This window comes from Lytechinus pictus, chromosome 14 (assembly GCF_037042905.1).
Source record: "Lytechinus pictus isolate F3 Inbred chromosome 14, Lp3.0, whole genome shotgun sequence".
Lineage (NCBI taxonomy): Eukaryota > Metazoa > Echinodermata > Echinoidea > Temnopleuroida > Toxopneustidae > Lytechinus > Lytechinus pictus.
Genome location: NC_087258.1, coordinates 8649357 through 8674481, shown reverse-complemented (window position 1 = coordinate 8674481; position 25125 = coordinate 8649357). Strand labels below are relative to the sequence as shown.

The following is a 25125-nucleotide window of genomic DNA, read 5'->3' as shown; positions in this document are numbered from 1 at the left end:
ACACAAACTTTCCATTGATAACTCAAAACACATCCAATACCTCGCCCGATGTGTGACTGTAAAAGCGTAGCAGCAGCTTGACTATCGTCGACTTCCCGCAGCCACTGGACCCGACTAAGGCCACCCTCTGACCACTGTTAACCTTCATGGAAAGGTCACGGAGGACTGGTACGTCTTGCCTGATTGGATAGCTGAACCTCACATGACGAAACTCAAGGTGACCTTCAACTGACTTGGGCTTCATCCCCTTGTCTTTCCTCTTGTCTATTTCCGGTTCCTGTGGGTGAAATTGAAATGAAAAATATTTATAGTTTTTAAAGTAAAAGAAAGGGCTCAATCAATTAATTGCTAGGTGGTCTACATCCACTTTATCTACTTCCTTTTTGGTTTCATCCAACATGGTCAAACTCCTTCTTCATCTCTACCCAGCAAGGATTAGGGTTTAACCGTTACTGAATTAGTAATATTGGTATTGAAAATTCCAATACCAAAAAAGCCTAATCAACAGGTATATCGCTATGAGAAAATAATGTATGTGCCAAATTTCTACCTGGTTGAATAGATACTCACACTGTCGATTACATCATAGATGGCAACGGCCGATCCTCTAGCCGATGCTATGGCATGAATCGATGGCGTTAAGTTGCCTATCGAAGCTGATCCAGACCAGATACAAAAGAATACTGTAACGACATCACCGCCAGTGATCCGACCTTCACTCACCATCTTTGGCCCGTACCTGTTGAAATAAGCAACATTCTAAATTTTGGAGTCTTTTTAGACATGTATGAACAGCCCCTACTGGTAACTGGAAGCAGTCTATGTAGGTATTTCATAAGTTAGTCCTCAAAGGGTTAAACGTTAAGTTCCGTACGGTAATAGGATTATTGGCTTAAAACTGATTACAAAGAATAGTCTGATATTGTCCGACTTCCATGAAAAGAACTGTACAAGAGATCATTCAATATTCCATTCTTGTCCTGGTTACGTTTGATTACAATACTTCATGTTCATAAATCAACTGTCTCTAAAACACTTCATTGCACAGCTCCATGAATACGTAAGCGCAGTGCTCCATGTATATCTGGTGTGAAAGTATGAAGGCCCTTTCTTCTTTTTCAAACACTGCCAAAGCAGAAACTCTACATGAATTTATGTCTTCTGATATTTTTCAAAATTGTCTTATGCATCTGCCATTCAGGGACGACAGCTGCAGCTGTCCCCTACTATACAACTGAATACACCCAAATGCAGGAGCAAGAATTTTGAGAATTATGAACAAACTTACCATAATGACAGAGCGTAAGTACAGGAATAGAAGAGGTAGCTCATCCCAATGCCTAATCCACTAGTTATACCCTTCTTGATTCCCGCTGCCTTTGCCGTCAACAGCTCTTTCTCGTATCTACAACAAAAATGAAATAAATATGTAGGCAATTCTATAAAACAATAAATCTTTTTGTACATCAGACCTGATTTTTCTTCATTCTTATTTCAATTAATGAACTACAAGGTATGACAATCTGAAAGCATCATAACTTCATATGAACTTTAAAAAAGCAGAGACACATTATTCTGCGAAGGTCTTGGGCATGCATGCACCAAGCATGATGCCCAAGGCTCAAACACGATGGTTTGAAAGCTTGTAGATGAATGGCTTATAATAGACCAAGAAAATAAACGTTCTTGACTTGTAACAGAAGAGAACTGTTGCTAGTCTAATGCTATGAGAATCCCTAGACATCGGCGCATGTTATCTCATTAATAGTCCACAAAATCAATTAATACAATTGGGAGCATATTTAGGGATAGATTCTTAAGGAAACATACGGTAGGAAGGGTGATCTTACCTTTCTAGCTCCTTCTTCTGGCCCCCGAATGCCGTCACTGTACGTATACATGACAGCACCTCCTCTGCTACACCACCGGCTTGTGAGTATGCTTTCATTTCTTGTTTGGTCATTACTGATATCACCTGTCAGGGTCAAAGAACAGTATTACCTTACAGATTAAACAGATATATATTGTGTATGTCAGGTGACGAACACAGGAATACTGAAAGATTTGAACTCAAACTCTTTGAACTAAAATCACCAGTCAAGCTGAAAGAACATTACCACCTACAGTGTATACTAGTTTAAACAGATGAATCGAAGGTTTATACCAAAGAGGTTACTGAAAGAAGTGCAATCTTACAGATATTTTTGGAGTCAGATTTGCAAGACTACACATGTACAATGTAGAATTTCCTTGGTTACCATCACAGTGAAGTTACCATTAAAATATATATGAAAAAGCTCCCTGCTTTTGACCAAATTCTCCAACCTTCATGTAAAAATATTAAAAATAAAGGGAAGCTGAGTATTATGAGAAAGGGAGGAAACCATTGTGAGTTTTTCCAAGTTTTTTTTATTATAAAGATTTTTGAATTTCAACACAAGCAAAGTCAATGTAAATCTCAAATTTTATGTTCCCCGTACAGCAGACTTCTAAAATGACATTCAATGTGCATGTAAAGTAGGTGTCAAGCTTCTCATTTCAAGACATGCAAATATTTTATGTGAATCTCGGACACCTCCATACATACACAGCACTCAATAAATCTGCAGTGCAAATAAAGACCAATAGTTCACCATAACTGAGTCATCACATAGGTAAACAGAGGGCAAAGTATTTTCCTTTGTCATTCCAATTTCCAAGTCGGATAAAGTTTATAGTTTACAACAATACTGATAGTTTTACTGAGGAGCATCAATTTTGAAGTTCTCACTTTTTTGGGGATTGAAAAGGTCGTCTAGTGCCCTTGTATACAAATATAAAAAATGAATGAAACCCTTGGGCTAATAGTGTACATGTAGTCCCATGAACGCTTACCTGTGTCCAGTCCAGGTAATCTTCAGAAGAATTGAGTCAATTTGTTATCATTTCGCTATATCAATGCTATTCTGCAAATACTGTTGGGGGGGATAATTGACTGAGAAGCACTGGCTTCTACTACTTCTCTGGAAACTGACAGGCATTTTTCATTAATTTTTCTGATCTTTGATAGCTTATTATTCTGTAATTGTACATTTTCCTGAAAAATCGTATGTCAGATTTTCCATACTTCTGTGCAAGTTTCCTTTCCTGTTGTCATCTGAACCAGACTTTATCTTTAAGATCCTGAATGGAAAAATAATTAAATTACTTACGTGCGCCATAAATCCACTGGATATAACCAAGACGGGAAGGACGGCCATGATAACTAATGTAAGCTCCCAACTAGTAGTAAAGGCGAGTATGAAACCTGATGTGAAAAAATATGAAATAAATACATGAAAACTAATTTGAAATATGGAATATAATGTGAGGTATGCGTGACATAGTGGGGAGCCGGTACCTTTGATTTTGTAATATAGATAAATGGCATTATACAAATGCTTTTTATCATCATTAATGTACAAATGAAGTTATCCAGGTATTCATGTTACATACATGTACATGCAAACACAGCAAAATCATGTATACATGTCAAGTACATGTACAGTCATGAAAGTGCTTTTTTTCTATATCAGTCATTCTTTTTTCCCAACAAATTTTAAGATCATAAGATCATAGATTTTCTAGATCGTACATGAAAGCACAAAATAGTATTAACCAAGCTACAATCATGAGGTGTGAAACAATAGAATATATTTTTAATATTCATAGCTACACAGAAGTATTAGGTCTTGTGATTATCAATGAATTATGGAGTGTACTCAATTTGATATCAATGATTTTAATACCCCATTGTCTCCTGTAACTGGGTTTCCTCTGATTATAGTCTTGGGAACTACAGAATACAGTAATGGATGGGTTAATACACACTGATATACAACACTGGTTTAATATGATGGAGGGATTTATGCTGGTATACTTGAGTTTGGCTTTATCAAAAGGACACATTATCATATCAAAGATACTACACAACTCGCACAGGTCTAGGTTGCATGTGTCAAATGACCTCGTCACACGGTGGCAATTAAGTCCTGATTCTACTTTCTAGACCAATATACTCGTATGTAGATTTGATGATTATGCGCAAGGTGATGTGCACAGTTTCAATGATTATAATGACATAACTAATATTGTGCGTGCACACTAAAAAAAGTCTAGAGACACTCATGTTGCTAGCTCAGCAAAAGTTATCTTGCATGTACTTGCCAACATTTAAAAAATAAAATCTCACTGAAACAAAAGAAAAATCTTGCTTTCAGTAAATCATGCATTGAATAAAGTATACTGCACATACTGAAAAAATCTTGCTTCTGCTTAGAAAAGTGGTTGTATTTTGAATGAACAAAAACTTACTATCTGATACAATCTTTAGTTGACAGGTATGATCTTGTACATGTATCAACAAGCTACAAATATTTAAAAAAATCTTCAAATCATTAAACCCCAAATCCTTAAAATTACAATATGCAAAAGTTACAAACATTTGCTTGTATATAAAATTTTGCATTACTCATCAAAATTCATAGCTTCATCTGACGATGTGAAGATCGTTTTTAGTTTTACTGACAAATTTCACTCAGCTTTACCTTTGTCGACTTTTATACAAAAGATTGACTGTCCTTTTATATAAACAATTATTCACCAAGAATGAGAAAAGTAACAAAAAGAAAATAGGTCAAACACATAAAGTAGTTCAAACATGTACAATACACACATTATACACCTGTGCCAAATAATTAGGACTACTTGTACATGAATACCCATCAGTTATGACCGTGGAAGTCATTTACAAAGAATTTCATTCCTTTGCCAAAACCAAAACCCCTGTTTCTGATGACGAAATTGGATTTTGGACTTTGAGAGGCACCAGTTTAAGGTATTCTCTGCTCTCAATGCTTCACTATAAATGGAAGAAGTGCATAAAATGATTTCTTTCCAATTTGCCAAAACCAAGCACCCTTGGTTCCCCACAAAAAGTTAGACTTTGAACACAGAGGAGGCAGTTTGCTTCACCACCATTTTCCCCACTCTCTTTCTCTCTCTTTGTAACAATGTATCCCAAAGCCACAACCATTTTAAAGGCTTTCTCCATCCTGAGAAAATTGTAAGATAAATCCGCAACGATTTGAAAACATTTTTACTTTGCTGTAACTCCTGTTTTTTGTAACTGTCATTTCAATTTTCTTGTAAGAGTGAAAAATATTCACTCAAAATAGTGTAAAAGACTGTTTACAGGTTAATGTCTCTCTCAAAGTCCACAGTAATTATTTCTTAATAGAAGAAAGCTAGGCATATATGTTACCACAGTAAATTATATCTTCTGTAACTATAATTTTTTTTAAAGGCCATGTTAGATTTCTTTCCAATCACAATACAGGTATATTCTCAAAATATCCAGCCATAAAATTTCTGATGAATTTCATTAAATTATTTGCTGGTTTAAACTTTAAACTTTTAATCCTGACTTTAAAAAAAATGACATGCTCACAATTTGAAAAAAAATATATAGATTTTAATCATGAAAAGAACTTACCTGCAATGATTTGTCCTAAGAATTGAAGAAATATTCCTACGTTTTCCCCGTATCCTGATTTCACTTTCTCTATATCACTGTATGAGGAAAGAATATAACAAGATAGGGCTTTTTAGTCATTTCTTAATTCATTCCTCACATGTTCTACTTATTCTTTCCTAATATTTTGATGAATTTTTGTAATTCAGTATATTTATAATACATGTAAATATACACACAATGACTTGGAATGTACTGTAAATGTTTGCCAGGCCAAAAAATAAAAAATAAATAAAAAAATAATCATCCAACTTTATACAGAATGCACATTTCCAATCTGTTACAAAGTTGCCATCTTTTTTAGTTCCATTTCCTTTTCACAATTGAATAATTGGATTATCATTTAATGATGATAGCTTTTCATTGCTTATTATGAATGTCTTGAAATATTATGAAGTCAAACAGATGGCAATCGCATTTTTACATGTACATTGTTTAAGTTATTTTCAATAATTAAATGAATAATTTTTTTGCCTGAAAAATTTCTTGTAACTGAACGGGGATTCTTGTGATCGAGGTGGTTTGAAACCACCTTTTGATACTGCTGCTGGAAAGAGAGGTGGAATATGAGGTTTAGTTTGTTACATGTAGCCCTACATATCATTTAAAATAGTTACTTAAAACATGACGTGATTCTTAATAAATACATGTTTACACTGACTCATGGCTGTGCTTGTATTTCACACATGTTCAATGAAAAAAATATTAATGATACGCCAAGACTATACAGTATAAAATTGGATTTGGAATTTGATCTACATTCAATCAACAGGTGATGATGATGGTAGATGCATGTATAATGAAAGAAAAAAAAACTGTTCCATGAATAAATAAACAAAAAGGATTCAGTGCAAACATATGCCTTCAAAAGTTGCATATTTATCAAATGCAATTCCAGATAAAATGAAAAAAAAAACATTGGATTTCATCCACATCAGGAGATCAAATCTTGCAAGAGACAATTATGTACTCCCACCTACGAATTGGCAAGTCCCTCCGTTCATTTCTTGTTTCTTTTCATTGATAAATTTACTGCAACAAATTGTAGTTTTGTTTAATTTATATTCAACATTTGTTACGAAATTTCATTGATTTGTCTGTATTATCGATTATATTGAATATGTATTGTTACTTTGATTATATTTTGAAAAAATTGTTGAACGGAAATAAATAAATCTAAATCTAATCTAATCTAATGATCCCTGTTAGCGTATTGTGCTTCAATTCTTTGCTTACACCATACACTGCAGATAGGGCATTGAAAGAACATTATTACAGATAACTTTACAATCTACACTGGTAAGGAAATACATTTGTATCAATTGTACCCTGTTCAATTGAGCAACTGTGATGATTATTGCGTGAAGGATATCTTTCCTGTCTTGTTTAACGTATGACTCTGGTATACAGGGGGTGTTTGAGTATCCTTGTAAATCCTAACCATGGGTATAGCAACGTGATCTTGGGGTTATTGTACCTGTCGGCCTACACTACATGGAAAGGTACGTGTACATGTACACATACATATATGCAAGGCCCCGCTGTATAAAAGATATCAAATGGTAACTTTGCCATCCAAAGATACAAGTATCTCCCATGGAATCCATGATTTTTATTGGCTTTTTAGTATTGTTGCCTTGGTACATTGTAGGTACAATTGAATGGTAAAGTTACCATAAAACCATTATATACATGTAACAGGACCCAAGGATAGAATTAGGGAATAGTATTCCACTTGGAGTGACAGGCCAGCCCAAAAGTTGGTCCGAACCGTACCAAGACAAATGAATCTATGAACTGGTATATCTAGGCCTACATAATATGTAATAACTTGAATTTTATCAAGAAAAAAAAGCAGCTCTTGACCTGGTTCCCGTATTAAACACAAAGTTTAGCTATTGATCGTACGCGTGAGTTTTACGATTGATTGTACATTGTAGTCAATGGAATCAATCATAGACAAAATTTCTACGATCATTGCTAAGCTTTGTGTTACGGGCCCCAGCTCTGGTTCACTCCCCCTTCTAACACCTCATCTTGGTGACTTCTTTGGTTGTTCCTTCGGGGCCCTGTCTTACGATGAGTTGCGATTGATCCTATCAATCACAACTATGGAAAGCCAGCAATCCCATTATCTTAGACGCATATGTCTGTCCAAAATGTTTCTAAATACCATACGTGTATATTCATGCATGCATTCTTGACAATTAAGTGTCCTCCTCTTTTGTCTACAAAGGGAAAGTGTGCTAGTTTCCTGGATGAAAAATTATGGCATCAACGGATTTCCATAGTTAGAGTTGATCAGATCAATCATAACTCTTCTTAACGTGGACCATTTTCTCTTTTTCCTGACAAACTTGACAAGAATAGACTACATGTACGCAGTGTCTACAGTCTTCTCAGCAGTCTATTTTTTTTACCTATTTTGTATTTCTCATATCAAGCCCCTGTAGTGGAAAATGACATATTGTCAAACTTCCAGGGATAACAAGTTTTCTAAAAGGACCTTGAATGTTTTAATATCAAAAGAACGGGTAACATAGCCCCATAATAAAGAAGGTCAATTTGCATGCAGATTTTAGAGTCAAATGGTCAATGACCCATGATATTTCTTTGTGGATCTGCAACAATCCGCCCCCTCAAATAAACCTTATTTTGAGGTTAAGAATAGTCTCTTGAAATGAACTTTAGTAGTGAAGGATGTGTAGTCTGCAACAAAAAGTTCTGATGAAATTTTCTTTCACAAATTCAATGTATCAACTGCAAATAAATCTGATAGTGGAATAAACTCATTTTAAAGTGAAATTTGATTATCAGCTGATCAAATGGCATCAATTCAGTAGCTTATAACAATTAGGGAGGGTTATTTTACACTTACGTTACATCAAAACAGTCAATGAATATACCTTTGCAAAATTCAAGACTTTGCTGTGTATATTCTCTATAGAAAAAAAACACACACTAGAATTTCCATTTTAGATCAAGTTTGAAATGGAATAATATATTAGAAACTAAAAAGACCTTTTTGTGAAACAGAAAATCACTGTCCCTAAACAGTAAACTGGAAATTGCCACTGGTACTAAGCAGGGAAAAATAAGGGGGGGGGGGGGGCTGGATAGTCTGCCGGCACAGACCCTTGGTTTTCGCAATTCGCATAGTGCATTATGCAGAGTCTGAAGTAGTGAAACTAGATTCACTATGTACATGTACTGTGGCTGGCTCGACAGAGCTTTTGGCGTGTAGTCTTTACTCTAAACCTGCTCTGTTATTGGTTAAAGTGTCAAATATAAGTCTGTGCTTGCAGACTAGTGGCTAAGGTGACATCCCCCCCCCCCCCGGAAATACTCAAAAGAGCCCTGAAAAATCAAAAAATGGAGCCCTGGAAATTCCCATTCATTGCAATGTTACAGCTTATCCAATTTTTCCAAATATGGGCAATAAGTTGTGAAAAGTAGCCCCTGAAAATAATGAAATATATATTTTTTTTGCCAGATAACAGGCTTTGTGATCTTACTCTGAAAGCTTTGAGGTGATCTCTCCTGTCTGGTGAAAATCAAACCAGCTGATTTCCTGATGCAGGATAGAATGAAAGAATGCTTTCCTGAGACGGTTGGTCTGCCGTTCCCCCGTCAGTCCAAACGATGCCGTCTGAAAACACAAGAAAATATATCGTTCATCTACTAATTAAACTTATTTGAAAATTGTAATATCAATCCATAATACTTTCAATTTACATTCATTTATTTGTCCATCCCATCCCTTCCTTCATTCATTCGTTTATCCATTTATTCATGATTCCACCCATCCATACATCCATTAATCCGTCCGTCCATCCATCCATCCATCAATGCAGCTATCAAGTCCTTAATATTTAAGTAAATAAAAAGATTGATAACGTCAATTTCAATAGTACAGTGAAGATAAAAAAAAATATGTCTCCATAAAGATACACATGTTTAGATTTTTCTCAAAATTTCAAAAAACTCTTTTTGAATGTGCCCATTTTAATACTCACATGAATGGGACCAGCTGCTTAGCTACATGTATGTAATCATTATTTGTCTAAGCTTTTATATCAAGATTCAAGTCTAGATAATATGATTAATAATACAACCAAACACACCTTTGACATCAACATATATATGTGTGCATTAGCTTGGTGTCATTAGTGTCAATAAAGTATGCATCCTTATTATACTGTGAACATATATGTTTGTCTCTGTAGACTCTGTACTTCTTTTTGTCTCAACTGAATTTCACTTTGACTTGCTGCCCATTCATTGTGGAATTTATCCCAACTCCCAATATTTAAAGCCCGGCTCACATTATGCGATCTGATACGACGCGATTTTTCAAGAAATCGCATTTTGCATTAAATATGAAAGTTCCAAGAAGTAAAATTATTTTATACTCAGTTCGGCAAGATGTTAGGAATACTGAAATCATATTTTTACTTTGAGGCAAGCCCTGTGGTCACAGTAAAGTCTAAATCGGCTTCAAGTCGCAGCCGATGATGACGTCATTACGATTTGGAATTGAATTTGTTTTCATTCATTCGGGGAGACTCGAACTGGATTGAATTTTGATTTCAGTAGTCCTACCACTATTCTTAACTCTGATCCGTTAGATTTTATTAGTTGGAATGTCCATATCAAATGTTATCCCAATTTCTTTGAAATTTGGATTGCAACGAATCGCATAGTGTGGGCTGGGCTTTAAGGACAAGTCCACCCCCCAAAAAAAAATTTGATTCAGTCTTGTTTATTGTACAATAGGTGAACACTACAAGGGTATGGTGGGTGGATCAACAATTCAACAGGGTATCTTTCTAATCTACATACATATTCGTAATTGACTGAAAGTGGGTGTGAGGCCTCACAAAAAACACAGTCTCGCCTGCCTTACGCAATTTGATATACCAGCAGTGCTGACTTTGTAAAAGACTATTAAATAATTATTAATAATAGAAAACACTCATATGATAATAAAATACTATGTCCATTTTATACCCAACATGACCTTTGACCATGATCATGTGACCTCAGACATGTGCAAAACAACTCGATTACCCTTACAGTATGTCTATGTTTCATGAACTACATGTGTAGATCCATAAACTTTTTAATGCCAATTCAACAAATACCCCCAACACGGCCAAAGTTCATTGACCCTAAATGACCTTTGATTTTGGTCATGTGACCTGAAACGGGCACAATATACAATGTATTCAGGGATACATGGTTACTCTTATGTCCCAAGTTTCGATGAAATTGATCTATAAACTTTTAAAGTTATGACAATTCCACAAATACCCCCAAAATTATCAAAGTTTGTTGACCCTAAATGACCTTTGACCTTGGTCACGTGACCTGAAAATTGCACAGGATGTTCAGGGATACATAATTGTTCTTATGTCTAAGTTTCATCAACTACAGTAGATCCATAAAATTTCAAAGTTATGATGACGATTCCACAACTACCCCCAACATGGTCAAAGTTCGTTGACCCTAAGTGACCTTTGACCTTGGTCATGTGACCTGAAACTTAGGCTGGATCTTTAATGATACACTATCACCCTTATGTCTAAGTTTCATGAACTAGGTCCATACACTTTCGATGTTATGACAACATTTCAAAAACTTAACCTCGGTTAAGATTTCGATATTGATTCCCCAACATGGTCCAAGTTCATTGACCCTAAATGACCTTTGACCTTGGTCATGTGACCTGAAACTCAGGCAGGATGTTCAGTAATACTTGATTACCCTTATGTCCAAGTTTCATGAACTAGGTCCATATACTTTCTAAGTTATAATGACATTTCAAAAACTTAACCTTGGTTAAGATTTCAATGTTGACGACGCCGCCACTGCCGTCGGAAAAGTGGCGCCTATAGTCTCACTCTGCTATGCAGGCGAGACAAAAACCAAAACCCAAATTTTTGTAGCTCTGGAGGTAATGGCATAAACCAACATTGAATTCTCTCTTGTGGAATTGTCTGAAAAATACGTGTTATGGACCTGTGACACTGAGCTTAGCAATGATAGCATGACTACGCCCCGTCTTACAAAGAGTTACAATTGCTCCAATCAATCACAACCTATGGAAAGCCAGCAACGTCAACATCTAAAATACATGTTTCTTCAAAATATTTTTCTAGATATGATGTATACATTTGCTGTCTTCTTGACAATTCAGTATGCTTCTCTTTGTTTTCAAAGGACATTGTGTAAATTTCCTAAAGAAAAAATTATGACATTGATGGAGTTCCATATACTTGAGGTTGATCGGATCAATTGTAACTCTTTGTAAGATGGGGTCTAGTGTCAGTGATTGCCTGTACGGAATGATCAATGCAATCAGTCACAAAAACTAAAGATAAATCACTAAGCTACATGTATGTGATGCAGAACCCTGGACAGAACTCCAAAGGAACTCACTGATGACATTGATCGGAACTCACTGATGACATTGATCGCAACTCACCTGGATATACGACGAGATCATGACAGCCAGACCAACCAGAGCGAAGCGTATACAACTCTCCTCGACGCCCAGCTCAAACTGATCCGACACTACAATCACCTCTTCATTGTTATTAATACTGGGAACAAATTGTAATAACGTTCTTGTGGTGTGCATGGTTACATTATCAACGTCCACTTGCGTTAGATTGGCAGTGTTGAACGTAATGAAATCGTCCAGCATGATTCCTAGGAATAGATAGAGGACGGGCCATCCTGATCCTTGAACTACAGCACCTAGGGCGCCGAAGATGAGGAGAAACCAGTCTAGTCCTGTAGCATACCGGTACTGTGTGATAGAAGAAGAGAAATACGGATATACATGTAGTCAAAACCTGCCTTTATAGTGACCAACTGTATAGAAGACCATCTATCTATCAAGCCCACATGGTTTTCCTTGAATCGTTTTGATGATGATGCACAGCACTTGTATAGCACTATATATCTGTTAAAGACATTCAAAGGCGCATTTTTGGAGGAGCCAGCCAATCTGGGTCGCCTAGAAGTCGCGCACACAGAACTGTGACCCGCAGGTCTCCATTTTCCCCATTGAACTCTATGTCCCCAATATCCCCTTCCCTATGTCATTACGTGAAATTATAATTATTCACATATTTTCATATGTGTGTATATGGTACATACTGTATAAGGCTCCCTTATAATAAAAAAAATGTTGCAGCAATGAATATCTCATGCATTCAATCAGTTGCCAACCCATTTTTTATTTCTTGGTGGGCAAAATATGAATGTACAAAATTTCATATAGTAAAATACAAAAGAACAACTGGAGATGTGATGTCATCAATTTTCTCATTAAATATTCATGAATACATACATGTACATAGAACTGATTCACCAAAATAATGCAAATCTTTATTTCATAAGTTTGTTATTCCTTGTCTGATTTTGATCAATTTTCAGTGATTTGTTTGTCTGATTTTTCCAAAAATTTATTTATTTTCTAGCATAGAATACCCCTTTAATCTCCAAGCACATCTGATACAGTATAAGATGTATTATAAATGTATGTGATTAAAAATGTACTATTAACAAATTGTTTCCATCAGACAAAAAGGTTCATGTGAATATTTGTGGCATTTATGAAATGTACTTCATGCATAATTTGTTTCCAGTCATTCACTATCAGGTTATTTGCATGCCAAATACAACGTAAAGTAGGCATACACATGAAAGTTTCTATTTATCGTTCTTTCATTCAGCTAGAGTACCTATGTACCAGCATTTTCTCCACTATTTATTCCCCCTATATCATGTTATTATTAAGAGGAAGTGAGTGAAATTGCTTTTTATAGTATAGAGAGACTGGACTTAAATGTACATGTAATATCATAGAGATATTAGAGTTCATACTGTATTCAAAGTCAACTTTTCTGTACCTTTAATAACATTGATTACTATTTTCCACTTGTTTTGGTATACAATAATAAATCTCATGGTTTCCTTTGGTTTAAATGCATAAAATCAATCACTCTGCATACAAATGAGCAATAAATGTACATACATATTCACAGTATAGTTCACCAAATGGCCCCCTTGAATTTTTTATGGAAGTCTGTAGGAGGATATTTTTGAGATTTCATGCAAATTTTCCATTCAACCCGACAACAATGACTGAACACTATTCTTACTGCATCAAAGCAAGACCATACAATAAAATAATTTACAGCAGCATAGCTTCAAAGTCAATTTATCAATCTAAAACTACAAGGATCACTTTTTGGATAGATTTGTTATAGGGGCTTGATTAATCACTTAAAGTAACATCATCAAATTGGCAACTGTATGTAATGTACTTGAGGGATTAAAAAAATGTTTTCTTTGCTCAGAAATACTAAACTGTATTTCGAAGTGGAATATTAGTATGTTTTTTTTTTAAAGGCCTACATGTACTTGACTTCTGTTTAATTTCAAATCTCATTAAATGTCAAGAATTTAAATAGGGATGTTTACATGTACAGTGTACATAAGAGTTGCCTACATGTATTTGATCTTAAATTCAAACGCAGTACCAAATAAAGGCATTTTTCTTTTTAAATTTCATTTGACTTTTCAGGGCCCTTATACACTTTCTGTGGAAAGCCATAACAGATGGAATATATGGACTATCAACAAGGATCCTTTGTTTCATGTATGTAATGTAGTATAAGAATTTTTTTTTTTTTTTGACAGAAACAGAAAGACACCATATTGATGAAATAGTAGGGGGTGGGGGGGGGGGTACATGGAGATAGGAATAAAAAGACAATTTCATTTCATTTCTCATTTCAGTATTATGAGGAAAACAGATGCATCTCTTAAAAGAGACGACATACTAAAGGTGAAAACAAATACAAATAAATGAATTTAGGGATATTTGGGGATGGTGAAGAGGGCATAGTGTAGGCCTCACTGGAGATATGGATAAAAAGATTATTTGATTCTCAATTGCATTTACATATGGATATCTGAATTACATATACTTGTGTACATGCATACATGTATACAGTGTGAAAAGAAATATAGCCTTGTTATGGTGAGTGAATTTTCTAATTATCTGCAGGTTACATAATACCTTAAGGGTCAGACATGCAGATGGCTTCAATGATAATCATGAGGTGGGTCTTTGGGCCTTTTCACATGTGAATCTTGAATCATCATTGTAATGACTGAAATTCGTCTTTAGAATCATTGGGCCTTTCACACAGAAAATTCATAATGTAATTTGAGTGAAACTTAACTGAAATTCACCTCTGGAGTAGTATTTGAATTCGTGATTGTGATTAGCGTTCGTGATTCTAATTTGGTTTCACACGTGCTAAAAATTCGTCATTAGCCTTACATTTTACCGGAATTATCATTCAAATTACAATTTTTTTTTACCATGTGAAAGGGAGGTTTATCGATCCTCAATCTGGAGATTCTAGCCTGATCAACTCTCCATAAGATTAAAGCCTACATTTGTAGGCCTACCTGTTCATGTACATTGATTAAATTTTTATCCACAAAATCTGCACACGGTTAATTATCTTAAGTCACTGATGTCAGGTCCCCCACAAGGACATGTCTTTGGTGGTTTCATACCATTTCTCATGCAGGATAAATGGGGGAAAAATGAATAAAATTCATATTATTTTCTAATATGCATTCACTCAATTTGTAAAAAGTACCGGTAGTAGAATGGCTTTTATTTCATAAAAAATAAAAAACACTACTGAGGAATGCTAAAAACTTAACTAGCATAATATCTGGTTAAATTCACCAATGGTGCTATCTTTCAAACTCTGGATTGTTATGAAAACACAAGGTAACCTAATACATGTACAATGTATTTGGATTTTTAAATCTTAAGATTGCTCAGGGTTGCAAGATAAAAAAGGGGTACTAATTTGAAAATCAGGCTGATGAAGGCAGGCATCTCAAGGTTTAATATGACCTAAGCCTTAGAGATAGATTTTCCCACATATAGTAGCAGCGCTTTGTATCCTCAGGCAAAAAGCGCTTTATAAATCCAGCTAATATTATTCAGCCAATTATGAAAAAAATGCATCTACTTCAATATTGTTCACGTGCAGTATAAGTGGTGATCATAATGAGAATAGAATTACATAGTATAAACCAACATTCAAAGTGTTGTATTAAAGTTTATAATAAGTGCCTGAAAATCGATGTTCACAAATGAAATGCTAATTCTTTTTCACATGCAAAACTTACTTGAATTACATGTATCATACATGTATGCCCTTTTTTTTTGCACATAATGTATATCAAATATAAACATCAAGTATCAACATAATATTCTGATAACTGAACAGAGGTTTAACCCTACATGTAGATTAAACTAGAGTTTTTTACCACACTTTTATGGAATGTCATGTTTTATAATGCTGATCTTTCATATTCATTGTTAAGATAATGTACATACCATTGATTTATAAAAATTAACTGTACTTTTGTATTTCCGTATTCTGCTCATTTCACGACACAATTCATCTGTTGTAATATTTTTGCCCCAGAATAGACCAGTTCGTAGTTACTTCTGGACAATTTTGGTCAAATGACCTTTGATTTCTTTCAGTGTGATAGGCAGATTTCAAAGCAAGATATTACGTAAGCATGCCTTACATAGCAAGATAAAGAAATTGAATAGACCAGGTGACTAGAATAGCAGACCATTCAACACTCTATGAAGGTATTTGTTGCATTTCTACTTTGAATGCATACTATAGCATATTGTACAATGTATTTTCAAAACTGTGAGATTCCAGTGTCCATGGACATATTGTTGTGTTTTGTGGATATAAATGAAAAACACAACTCAAAGGAATATATGAATAATCAAGACATCAAAGTTGGTGCTTATCTCATTAAATTTTAAACCACCATGTCACTTTAGTACAAATGACCTTCCTCTGATCATGCGCAGAATCTTCTGATCATGCGCAGAGTGGAACTACATGTACGAACTGGCTTATTAGAATTATGATAGTGAATGACTTGACAACTTGCATTCAATAAAAGTGTGGTCTAAGTTAATCTGAGATACCTAAACCATGTCTAGATCAGTATACAATCTTTCCACAATATTACATGATTAGAGAGAAAAATAGATGATTTGGGTACACTTACCAAACTTAAATATGGAACTTTATGAGGTACTTTACTTCTGTCATGTTGTGGTCTGTAAGAACAAAATAATAAAGAAAAATGCATCATCAGAATTCTGTGAAATATCTATTATCACAAATGCAGTACTATTTAATAGTTTCATCAGACAATAAAGAAATTTGTTACTATTTCAATGTACATGTAAACAACAAAGTCATTTTTTTTTCAATCATTGTGTTTAATACACAAGTACCAGGTGCTTTAAAAAACACTGAATGTTACTGAAGAAACAACATCTTAAATTGATCAATCATTTAAAGTACAAAGTCAATTACAAATTATACTACATACATGTAATTCATGCACATTTACACCATGTATTGAAAATGAGTGATTTCTTCATCTATATACTAATTCTAGATGAAATATAATCATCTTATTCTCTTATTAGTCACTGTACCATATTATCATCACTTTGACCAATCAAAGTTCAAGTAAAATTTGCATTCTATACCAATTCACAACACAAAAACGTAAACTATTCAAGATGTAATTTCCTGAGTATCTTTTTTTATAAAACTCAAGCACCAAGATGGTTATGCTACAGTACAGTGTACTTGAATGTCCCGTTGCACCAACAAAGCCAACCCAAGACCAATCAAATATTGGTTCTTTTATTATCATCATTTCTTTTTTACCAATCAAAGTTTCAGTATAATTTGCATAAATTTAATCAATTCACAACACAAAAATATAATAAACCTTTCAGCTTTAATTGCTTGAGTATCCTCTTCATACAAAAAAACCTCAAGCACCCAGATATGCCACAGTCACACCAAAACAAATTGACTCCAGACTGATCAAAGCTATTACAGTATTCTGAATGGCATATCATCTGTCGGTTTGGAGTCGGTTTCATTGGTGTGACTGTTCCCTCTCAGCAATGAGAGAGTACTTACAAAATGGGACGCTGAGTTTTGAGAATGACAGAGAATGTACTTGACCATTATGATTTAATCATTTGCTATCTATCACTTAACATGAAGTTTATATCACCTTCAGGGATTAACTTTTTTGGTCATAAAAAAAACTCATATGAAGAAAATCTCTGAGTCATACATGTTTGTAAAAACCTGCTTCATGAACCAGGAAAACTGTTCCCTGAAATTTGAGTATAAAAGTTGTTACTGAAAACAGATCTTATCAATGGATTGTCAGACAAGCCAATAGGTATTGTAGAGAGATATAAGACCAAAAAAAAAAACTCATCACAAGAAAATAAAAATATTCTTTTACTTTTCCTTTATGAACTCTCTCCCCATGTCTCTTTCACTCTCTCCCTCTCTTGATGAACTATCAACTTTTATGCAATACGTTTTTACTTCATGATTACCGGTAGCTCTTTGATTCAGGGCATCAAACAAACAAACAAGACAAAACATCCTAAAATACATGTTATTTCTATATGAATAGGCAATGTAAAAGAACTGTGTTATCATCATTACATGTACCGGTATGTAGGTTGAATTTTTTTAGTCTTGCATAAATATGAATGGCAACTGTATTGTGAATTTCTGAATTAAAGAACAAACAAAAGTCGGGAATGTCTGGAGAGTACACAATAAATTAGTTCCCTGACAAAATAGTTGTGGTATAAATCTTGTAAAAACATAGCCAATGTATTTGTAAAAATTCCTATACAAGTGCAGTACATGTACATATTGTACCATAACTATTATTAACAAGATTGAAACTGATTCAAAGATTCAAACTGATGCTAAAGGTGACTGGCATTTTGATTTACTGTAAACGCTGTTATTTTCGCGGGATTAATTTTTTGCGCTTGGCGGCTTAAAAACATATCCGCTGGTTCTTGAATTCGCGCTGCACACTCCATAATCACAAAGTCACTTCCTTCTTCCCCATCTGTGAATGGTTTAATTAATATTTCAGTGACGAAATGGTATTTTCTGATCATAATTCTAGCTCTAAATCGGCATAATTCAGTATCGTTTTGATCCAATCATGAGCTTTTGTGACGTTTAGCGCAACTTGTCTTTGCGGGGCGGACATCAGGGAAGGCAAAACGGAGGCGCTGCTGGCATGGTATGGATGGCCGAGCACCGGGTAAGGACCGGGGGATTACGGCTATTCAAAGTGCATGGGATCAATCAAACTGGGCGATCGACCCAACGTCTTCTTAAAAACTAAACAGATCTAAACACTCACCAATCAAAGTCAAACAGCAAAAACAATTTACATTTCAACCAAAATCATAATCGATCTGCGACTGTTAAAAAAATGATCGCATTGCTTTGAAACAAATTCTCGCAGCGCATGTTTGGAACTCAAGCTTGCTTGCTTAAATGTCGCCCTCTATAGGTCAAATTATGCGGTCTCTTTGCCAAAACTATACACGCAATTGAACCGCGGTTAGAAAAAATAGATGCTCATAAATTCGCGCTCGCCAATCTTGCCGCAAAATCCGCGAACATTTCCACACCACGAAAATTTCCTCTTTTACAGTAACCAGTTGACTACTGACATGGGTAATTCCTATAAGTTTTGTACAAGGACCATACAGTTTCAGTACGCAATGGGTTAACCAGTCAACAACCGAGTTGTGTCAGTCCAAAGGATCCGTACAGGTACAGGGACCATTCAGGTACACAGTAGGCGATGGAAGTGAGTGAAGTCAATGCTAAAAAAGGTGTCTGTATGTTTTGGATTATGGATCCTGCAAATTCTCGCTACCCCAAATAGGAACAAAAATCTCATAATGCGCGAGACGAGATAATTTTCACTCCGTCGGGTCGTCATCACCACTTCTGGTTCAGAGTCATGCTCGCGCGAGGTTCGCGATACTGAGTTTTCCACCACGCTGAAATCGATGCCAATCAGCGTAATATGTACAGACTATAATACTTTTTATTTAATTTGGTCAGTTTTGATTCCATTTGAATTATAAATACAAATAAAAAATATATTTCACGTGAAAATAATTTTTATTCATGTTTTTATTTGGTTATTAAAAAATTAAACAAAAAATGAATATCTTAAAATTTTGCATTTAGCGACCGGCCTGACATCACGATCGTATTCGACTAGACGCTAAATATATACAGCATTCATTCCGTTCTATTTTTCGTCGACCACAAAATGGATAAAAAATCAGTTTCGGAACTTAAAAAATCTTAACTGACAGAAGAATACCTTGCAATGGAAAGCGTCGGGCAAAATTAGTGACTTTAAGCCCCAGTCACATATAGACCCCGGACCACCCCGGACCATCCCGGATCTGATCCGGGGTGGTCCGGGGAGAGATCCGTGTTGGCGCCTTGGGCATCCTTGGAGGTCCGGGGTGGTCCGTGTTGGTCCTTGAACGTCCGGGAGGCCAACACGGCAGTTTTTGACTGTCAAAAACATCCGGCGTCATCCGTGGACTGCCGGGTTGGCAAAGCCATCCGGGATGGTCCGTGTAGGTCCGTGTGGCTGCCGTGTAGGTCCGTGTGGCTGCCGTGTAGGTCCGTGTAGCTGCCGTGTAGGTCCGTGTGGCTGCCTGGAGTATCCTTGGTAGTCCGTGTTCTTTTTTCCCATCAAATATTTACAACGCTATTTACTTTATGAACTTTTCAGGAGTTGTTAAACAGTTGACACAAACATGCTTAATTTATTTATGATTAAATGGATGATTTAACGATTCAGGATATTTTCTTACGCTTTGGAGATTGGCCCCAACCTAATATTTGTAAACTTAGTGCATGTATCAATAATTCTTTTTCTCTTTTTTTTTTAAATATTCACCCCAACTTTGTCTGTTATTACTATTTCACATTTCATTTTCTTAAAATAAATGTTATGTACCTGTTACATCAAAATTGTACATTAAGTTTTATACCACTGCCCTGCATCGACAGTTATGCGTCATGACCTGGGACTATCTTAATTTTTATTATGTTTTCTATTGGCTTTGTAAATTTCTTTCCTTTACTGTGATTTCAATAAAGTGATATCAAATAAAATCGAAATTAAATTTGTCGTTCAATATTTAAAGTACTTAACAACTACTGTTAAAACAGTAAACTGCGTTGTATAAAAAACAGCGTTTTTACTGGTTAAGGAAGTTTTAAGTTTTGATATTTTTTTTAAAAACAACATAATATAATGTTGCGACAAGGATGAGAAAAAATAAATAAATATCAGCTCATTATTATGAACAGATTTTCATTTGCCGTGCTGGTCAATATAGCTGCCGTGTTGGTCCTTGAGCTGACGTGTTGGTCCGTGTAGCTGACGTGTTGGTCCGTGTTGGTGACGTGTAGGTCCGTGTTGCTGACGTGTTGGTCCTTGTAGCTGACGGGTTGATCCGTGTTGCTGACGTGTTGGTCCGTGTAGCCGACGTGTTGGTCCGTGTTGCTGACGTGTAGGTCCGTGTTGCTGACGTGTAGGTCCGTGTTGACGACGTGCTCTGCCGGCATGGTCCGTGTAGATCCGTGTGAAGATGCCGTGTAGATGCCGTGTTTACAGTCATCAACGCTTAATCCGGGGCAAAACGATCCCGGACCTCCCCGGACCATGCCGGCGTTGCCGTGTTGATCCGTGAGGATCCGTGTCTATATGTGACTGGGGCTTTAGCAGAAAAGGCCGTTAAACTGTATCATGAAAGAGAGGGTTGTGATCACGAACTTTCCGAGCGAAAGCGACGTTGTGTTGTTGTGCATGACGGCACTGTTGATCTGAATGGCAAAACCGTGCATTGGACTTCCGAACAGGAAGTTGTAATACCGAAAAGCTATCCCATAATGCAATGCGCGTTACAGGGATTTTCCAGGATCTCGGCGAAATCGCTATTTGGGGTAGCGAGAATTGCAAATTTGCAATCTTATACAAATTTCCAATACAAATAATTGTGTATAGAACAAAGTTTTGAGTATAATTTACAGATTAAACTGTCTGAAACTAGCCTGTCTGAATATTATTTCTTTTAGTTTGCCCACTCTAAGTTTAACAATGTACACACCAGACAATAATGGCATTTACTGAAGTACATGTATGCCCAAATTCTGATGAAAGATTTGAGAAAGGGAATCTGGAGAAAGATGATAGATGAGGCTTTTAGAGTTCCATTGTAAATGGCACGGTTGATTGGTCATTTCAGTGTGTGCATTAAATGTTTCAAGCACACAATCATGGATATAACGTGGGTTTGGAATGCAAAAACACAATGGGTCTGCGCTGTGATATTACATCATGACCAATGTAAAGATGAATAATACTGGTACTCTCACAGTAATACAGTACATGGATATACATGTACATGTCTGACTAATTGCAGATTCATCGGAAGTTTTGAAAAATGTACCCGAAATGAGATCTATTTCTATGAAAAAAAATGTTTTCCTCAATAGAGTGCATGGAAAATAGAATGACATTGCCTGAAAGCCTTAAATTTATGCCTAATGCCTGTCCGGGCATCCATGTAATGAAATAATTTCAAACTCTTTCATATTTTAATTTGAAGTGGAAAATAACATTATTAGCTTCAACTGGACACACACAAATATTGTTGAAAGTTGTGATCACTATTATGCTTCAGTAGGGCATCTACAGGCCCACCCATGGGTTCAATTCATCTCGCGTGCGAAGGAATATCATATGCACATGATGCACGCGACACATGCAAATATATCATGGGCTTTTGCCCAAATAAAATATAATAAAACTCAAGTTAGGATTTCACATTGTGCTATGACACTTACCGAACCATATAGATCCTTTGGTGACTTCTCTTTGAAGTTTGCTTTTAAAAAATGTATTTTTTCTTGATCTTCAGTGAAGATTTCACGGAGATGCCCTTCGGTCAGTGACGAAATCAATTTTTGGCCTTAAGAGGGCGCGCGATTTATATTCATATCAAAGACACGACAAGGGAAAGACTAGGCACCTAAACTATTTTACACGCAAGTCGACGCAAGGCATTACGCGAAGTATGTGAAGTGTCCAATCTTTTCATTGTATAGACTTTGGTAGACCGTATTATTGACGTTCGTTCAAGCTTGTACTGCTGGTTTCGTTCCAGGTACGTAGATTTTATCAATTTTTTTATTAGTCGTTTTAAATTATTTGCAAAAAAGTGTTATCATCGCCAATAATAATCTTGAATTATGTTTTTGAAGACCTTATGGTGCCCATAATTAGTCAAGTAATCATAAGAATTGCGCATTCAAAGATTTTAGACACAGTTATAAAATTACCGAGGAGCTGAATCAAGGTTGTTAAATTTATTAGCGCCACCAATGACATGCGAAGTCGAGGTAAGCGAATTTGCTCTTTTTTGTACGATTTTTATTTCCAAATTAAACTTTAAATTATGATTGTATTGCTACTTACCGGAAAGAGCCCCGGTGAGTAGCGAGGAGTTTCGACAAATATTACTTCTGCAATGAAGCAATGTTTGCCGACTACTTAGAAATCCAGGGTCAAACGCGGTCCGGTGTACGAGGTTATATCATACTAACCTCGTACTAGTGCGAGTGCTACAGGCCTTAAGTATTTTCACTCAATGTGTTTGGACACCCCATCATACAACTATCAATAATAATAATTTCCCAATAATAAGGCAATAGGCCTATGGTTTCAGAAACAGACACTGGCTGTTTCTGTCTATTATCTAGAGCTTTCTTCTAGATTCACAAAATAAGATTTAAGATTCATGTAAAATTTCGACCTGGCTACCACAAATCAATCTAACTTTAATTGCAAAACAGAAAGTTAGAGAATAGAGACTAAGTTAGAGTTAGACTTAGTTAGAGTCTTGACTCTTAAACAATCACAATCATTAAAAAATAGGGTAAAGCTAGTAGGACTAGGACTTTTTTAGGAGGTTGTGGTGTTAATGATTTCCCTCTAACCTATCATGGGATATCTCTGTTGATCCATAAAATGCAGCACCCAACCTCGAAGAATGAAGAACTAAATCAGAAGCTTCGTCTACGAGCACAGATTTTCCAGCAAGAGCACGATCGCTCGGAGGTCCCATAGTCGGGACGGCCGAGCCTCCTCTACCGGCTCCACTCGTCGTCCCACCAGCGGCGGCCGCACCCAAAGTCGCAGCGTCAAGTGACCCTCCCACAACATTCGTCTCCGATTTGGCTCCTGAACCAACTCCTTCATTCTGATTTGTATCCGCAACGTTAGGTTTTTCCAATAACGAACGTTTCTCAGCACTGTCATTTCTGGTAAACATGATTCCAGTTTGTCGAAAGCAAATATAACTGGCACTTTAAAGTAAAAGACGAGACATTCTTCTTCGAGTGTGGAGTCTAGTCGAAGGAACAAAGTCAATCATGAGTAAATTTCGGCAACACTGAGCCTGTATTCTTTTATCAAGACGTTTCTTCGCATTTTGTTTGACGGCTGCGCTGCGAGTTCCCCCTAGTTTCGTTTGGATATAAACCGAATTCCCGGATAACGATTTATTTTAAGGGGGGGGGGGGGGGGTGTCTCGACTAAAGAACATACCAGCCACAAATTTCTGTCTTGCTCTGAGATTTAATGGCAAAATAAGTTTTGATATAACCTTTGAAAGAAAAGATGAAAAATATTTTTAAAAGAGATAGTTATGGATAACTAAATACACTCAAACAACCCCCCCAAAAAAATGAAATATTGAAAACTAATTTGACCTAAAATTATATAAGTATCATGAAAGTAAAGCGATGTGAATAGAAGTGTATGACTCTAGCTGGGGTAGTAGGGGCAGTTACCCAGTAACCTTATGAATTTTCAAATTCCCGTGTTTTTTTTTTTTTTTTTTACAGACTTCCCTCCCCATTAATTATTATAGGCCTACTGATAAAACAAGTAACCAACCCCCTAATTTCAAATTGCCAAAATGGATACCCGCTTCCTTGCTTCACTTTCTCGCCTTGCTATCATATTTTCTTGGGGTTTTGTTTGGTTTTGTTGTATATTGTTGCCCCCTGCCCCCCCAAAAAAAAAACAGCCGAGGGGGGGGGTCATTGAAATAAAACTTGTGTTGAGATCCAAAATTGGATACCCCATCTTCATTTGATTCATTTTATTGGGTTTTCACAATCGTGTGATCGTTTGCAATCATTGATTTTGCACAAAATCGCAACAGTTGTAAGCAGCCCCACCACCTACCAATTCACATACGAGTACATCGAGTCCCAAGATTGAACAGAACCTCCGTGGACAAACTCTAACAACATGATCAAGAGAGGGGGTATTATCATTTTGATTAAACAGGCACATAAAGGGCATATACTGAAGAAAACAAAATTGAGGCCTACATAACTATGTCCAACGTGGTATACAGTAGCTCTATCTTCTTTGTTTTAAATATTATGAAATTGATGAATTTAGCACTTTATGGAGGAGAAGTAAAAATTGAGGTCGGACGTACATTTTTTTTACTATAT

At 35.9% G+C, this 25125-nt stretch overlaps 1 protein-coding gene across 1 annotated transcript in view; it reads right to left on the bottom strand.

Moving 5' to 3' along the window:
• The window catches only part of LOC129276683 (ATP-dependent translocase ABCB1-like), a 41424-nt gene extending 17291 nt beyond the window's left edge, over positions 1 to 24133 (bottom strand). The window contains exons 1-10 of the mRNA XM_064109373.1: positions 23593 to 24133; positions 16703 to 16754; positions 12039 to 12365; positions 9067 to 9200; positions 5513 to 5589; positions 3192 to 3286; positions 1851 to 1975; positions 1289 to 1405; positions 571 to 739; positions 41 to 277 (exon numbers count right to left, since the gene is read on the bottom strand). Of these exons, the coding sequence (XP_063965443.1) occupies positions 41 to 277; positions 571 to 739; positions 1289 to 1405; positions 1851 to 1975; positions 3192 to 3286; positions 5513 to 5589; positions 9067 to 9200; positions 12039 to 12365; positions 16703 to 16754; positions 23593 to 23927 (1668 nt within the window). The 5' untranslated portion in view covers positions 23928 to 24133. The remainder of the gene's footprint in view (positions 1 to 40; positions 278 to 570; positions 740 to 1288; positions 1406 to 1850; positions 1976 to 3191; positions 3287 to 5512; positions 5590 to 9066; positions 9201 to 12038; positions 12366 to 16702; positions 16755 to 23592) is intronic.
• Between the last annotated feature and the right edge of the window lie 992 nt (positions 24134 to 25125).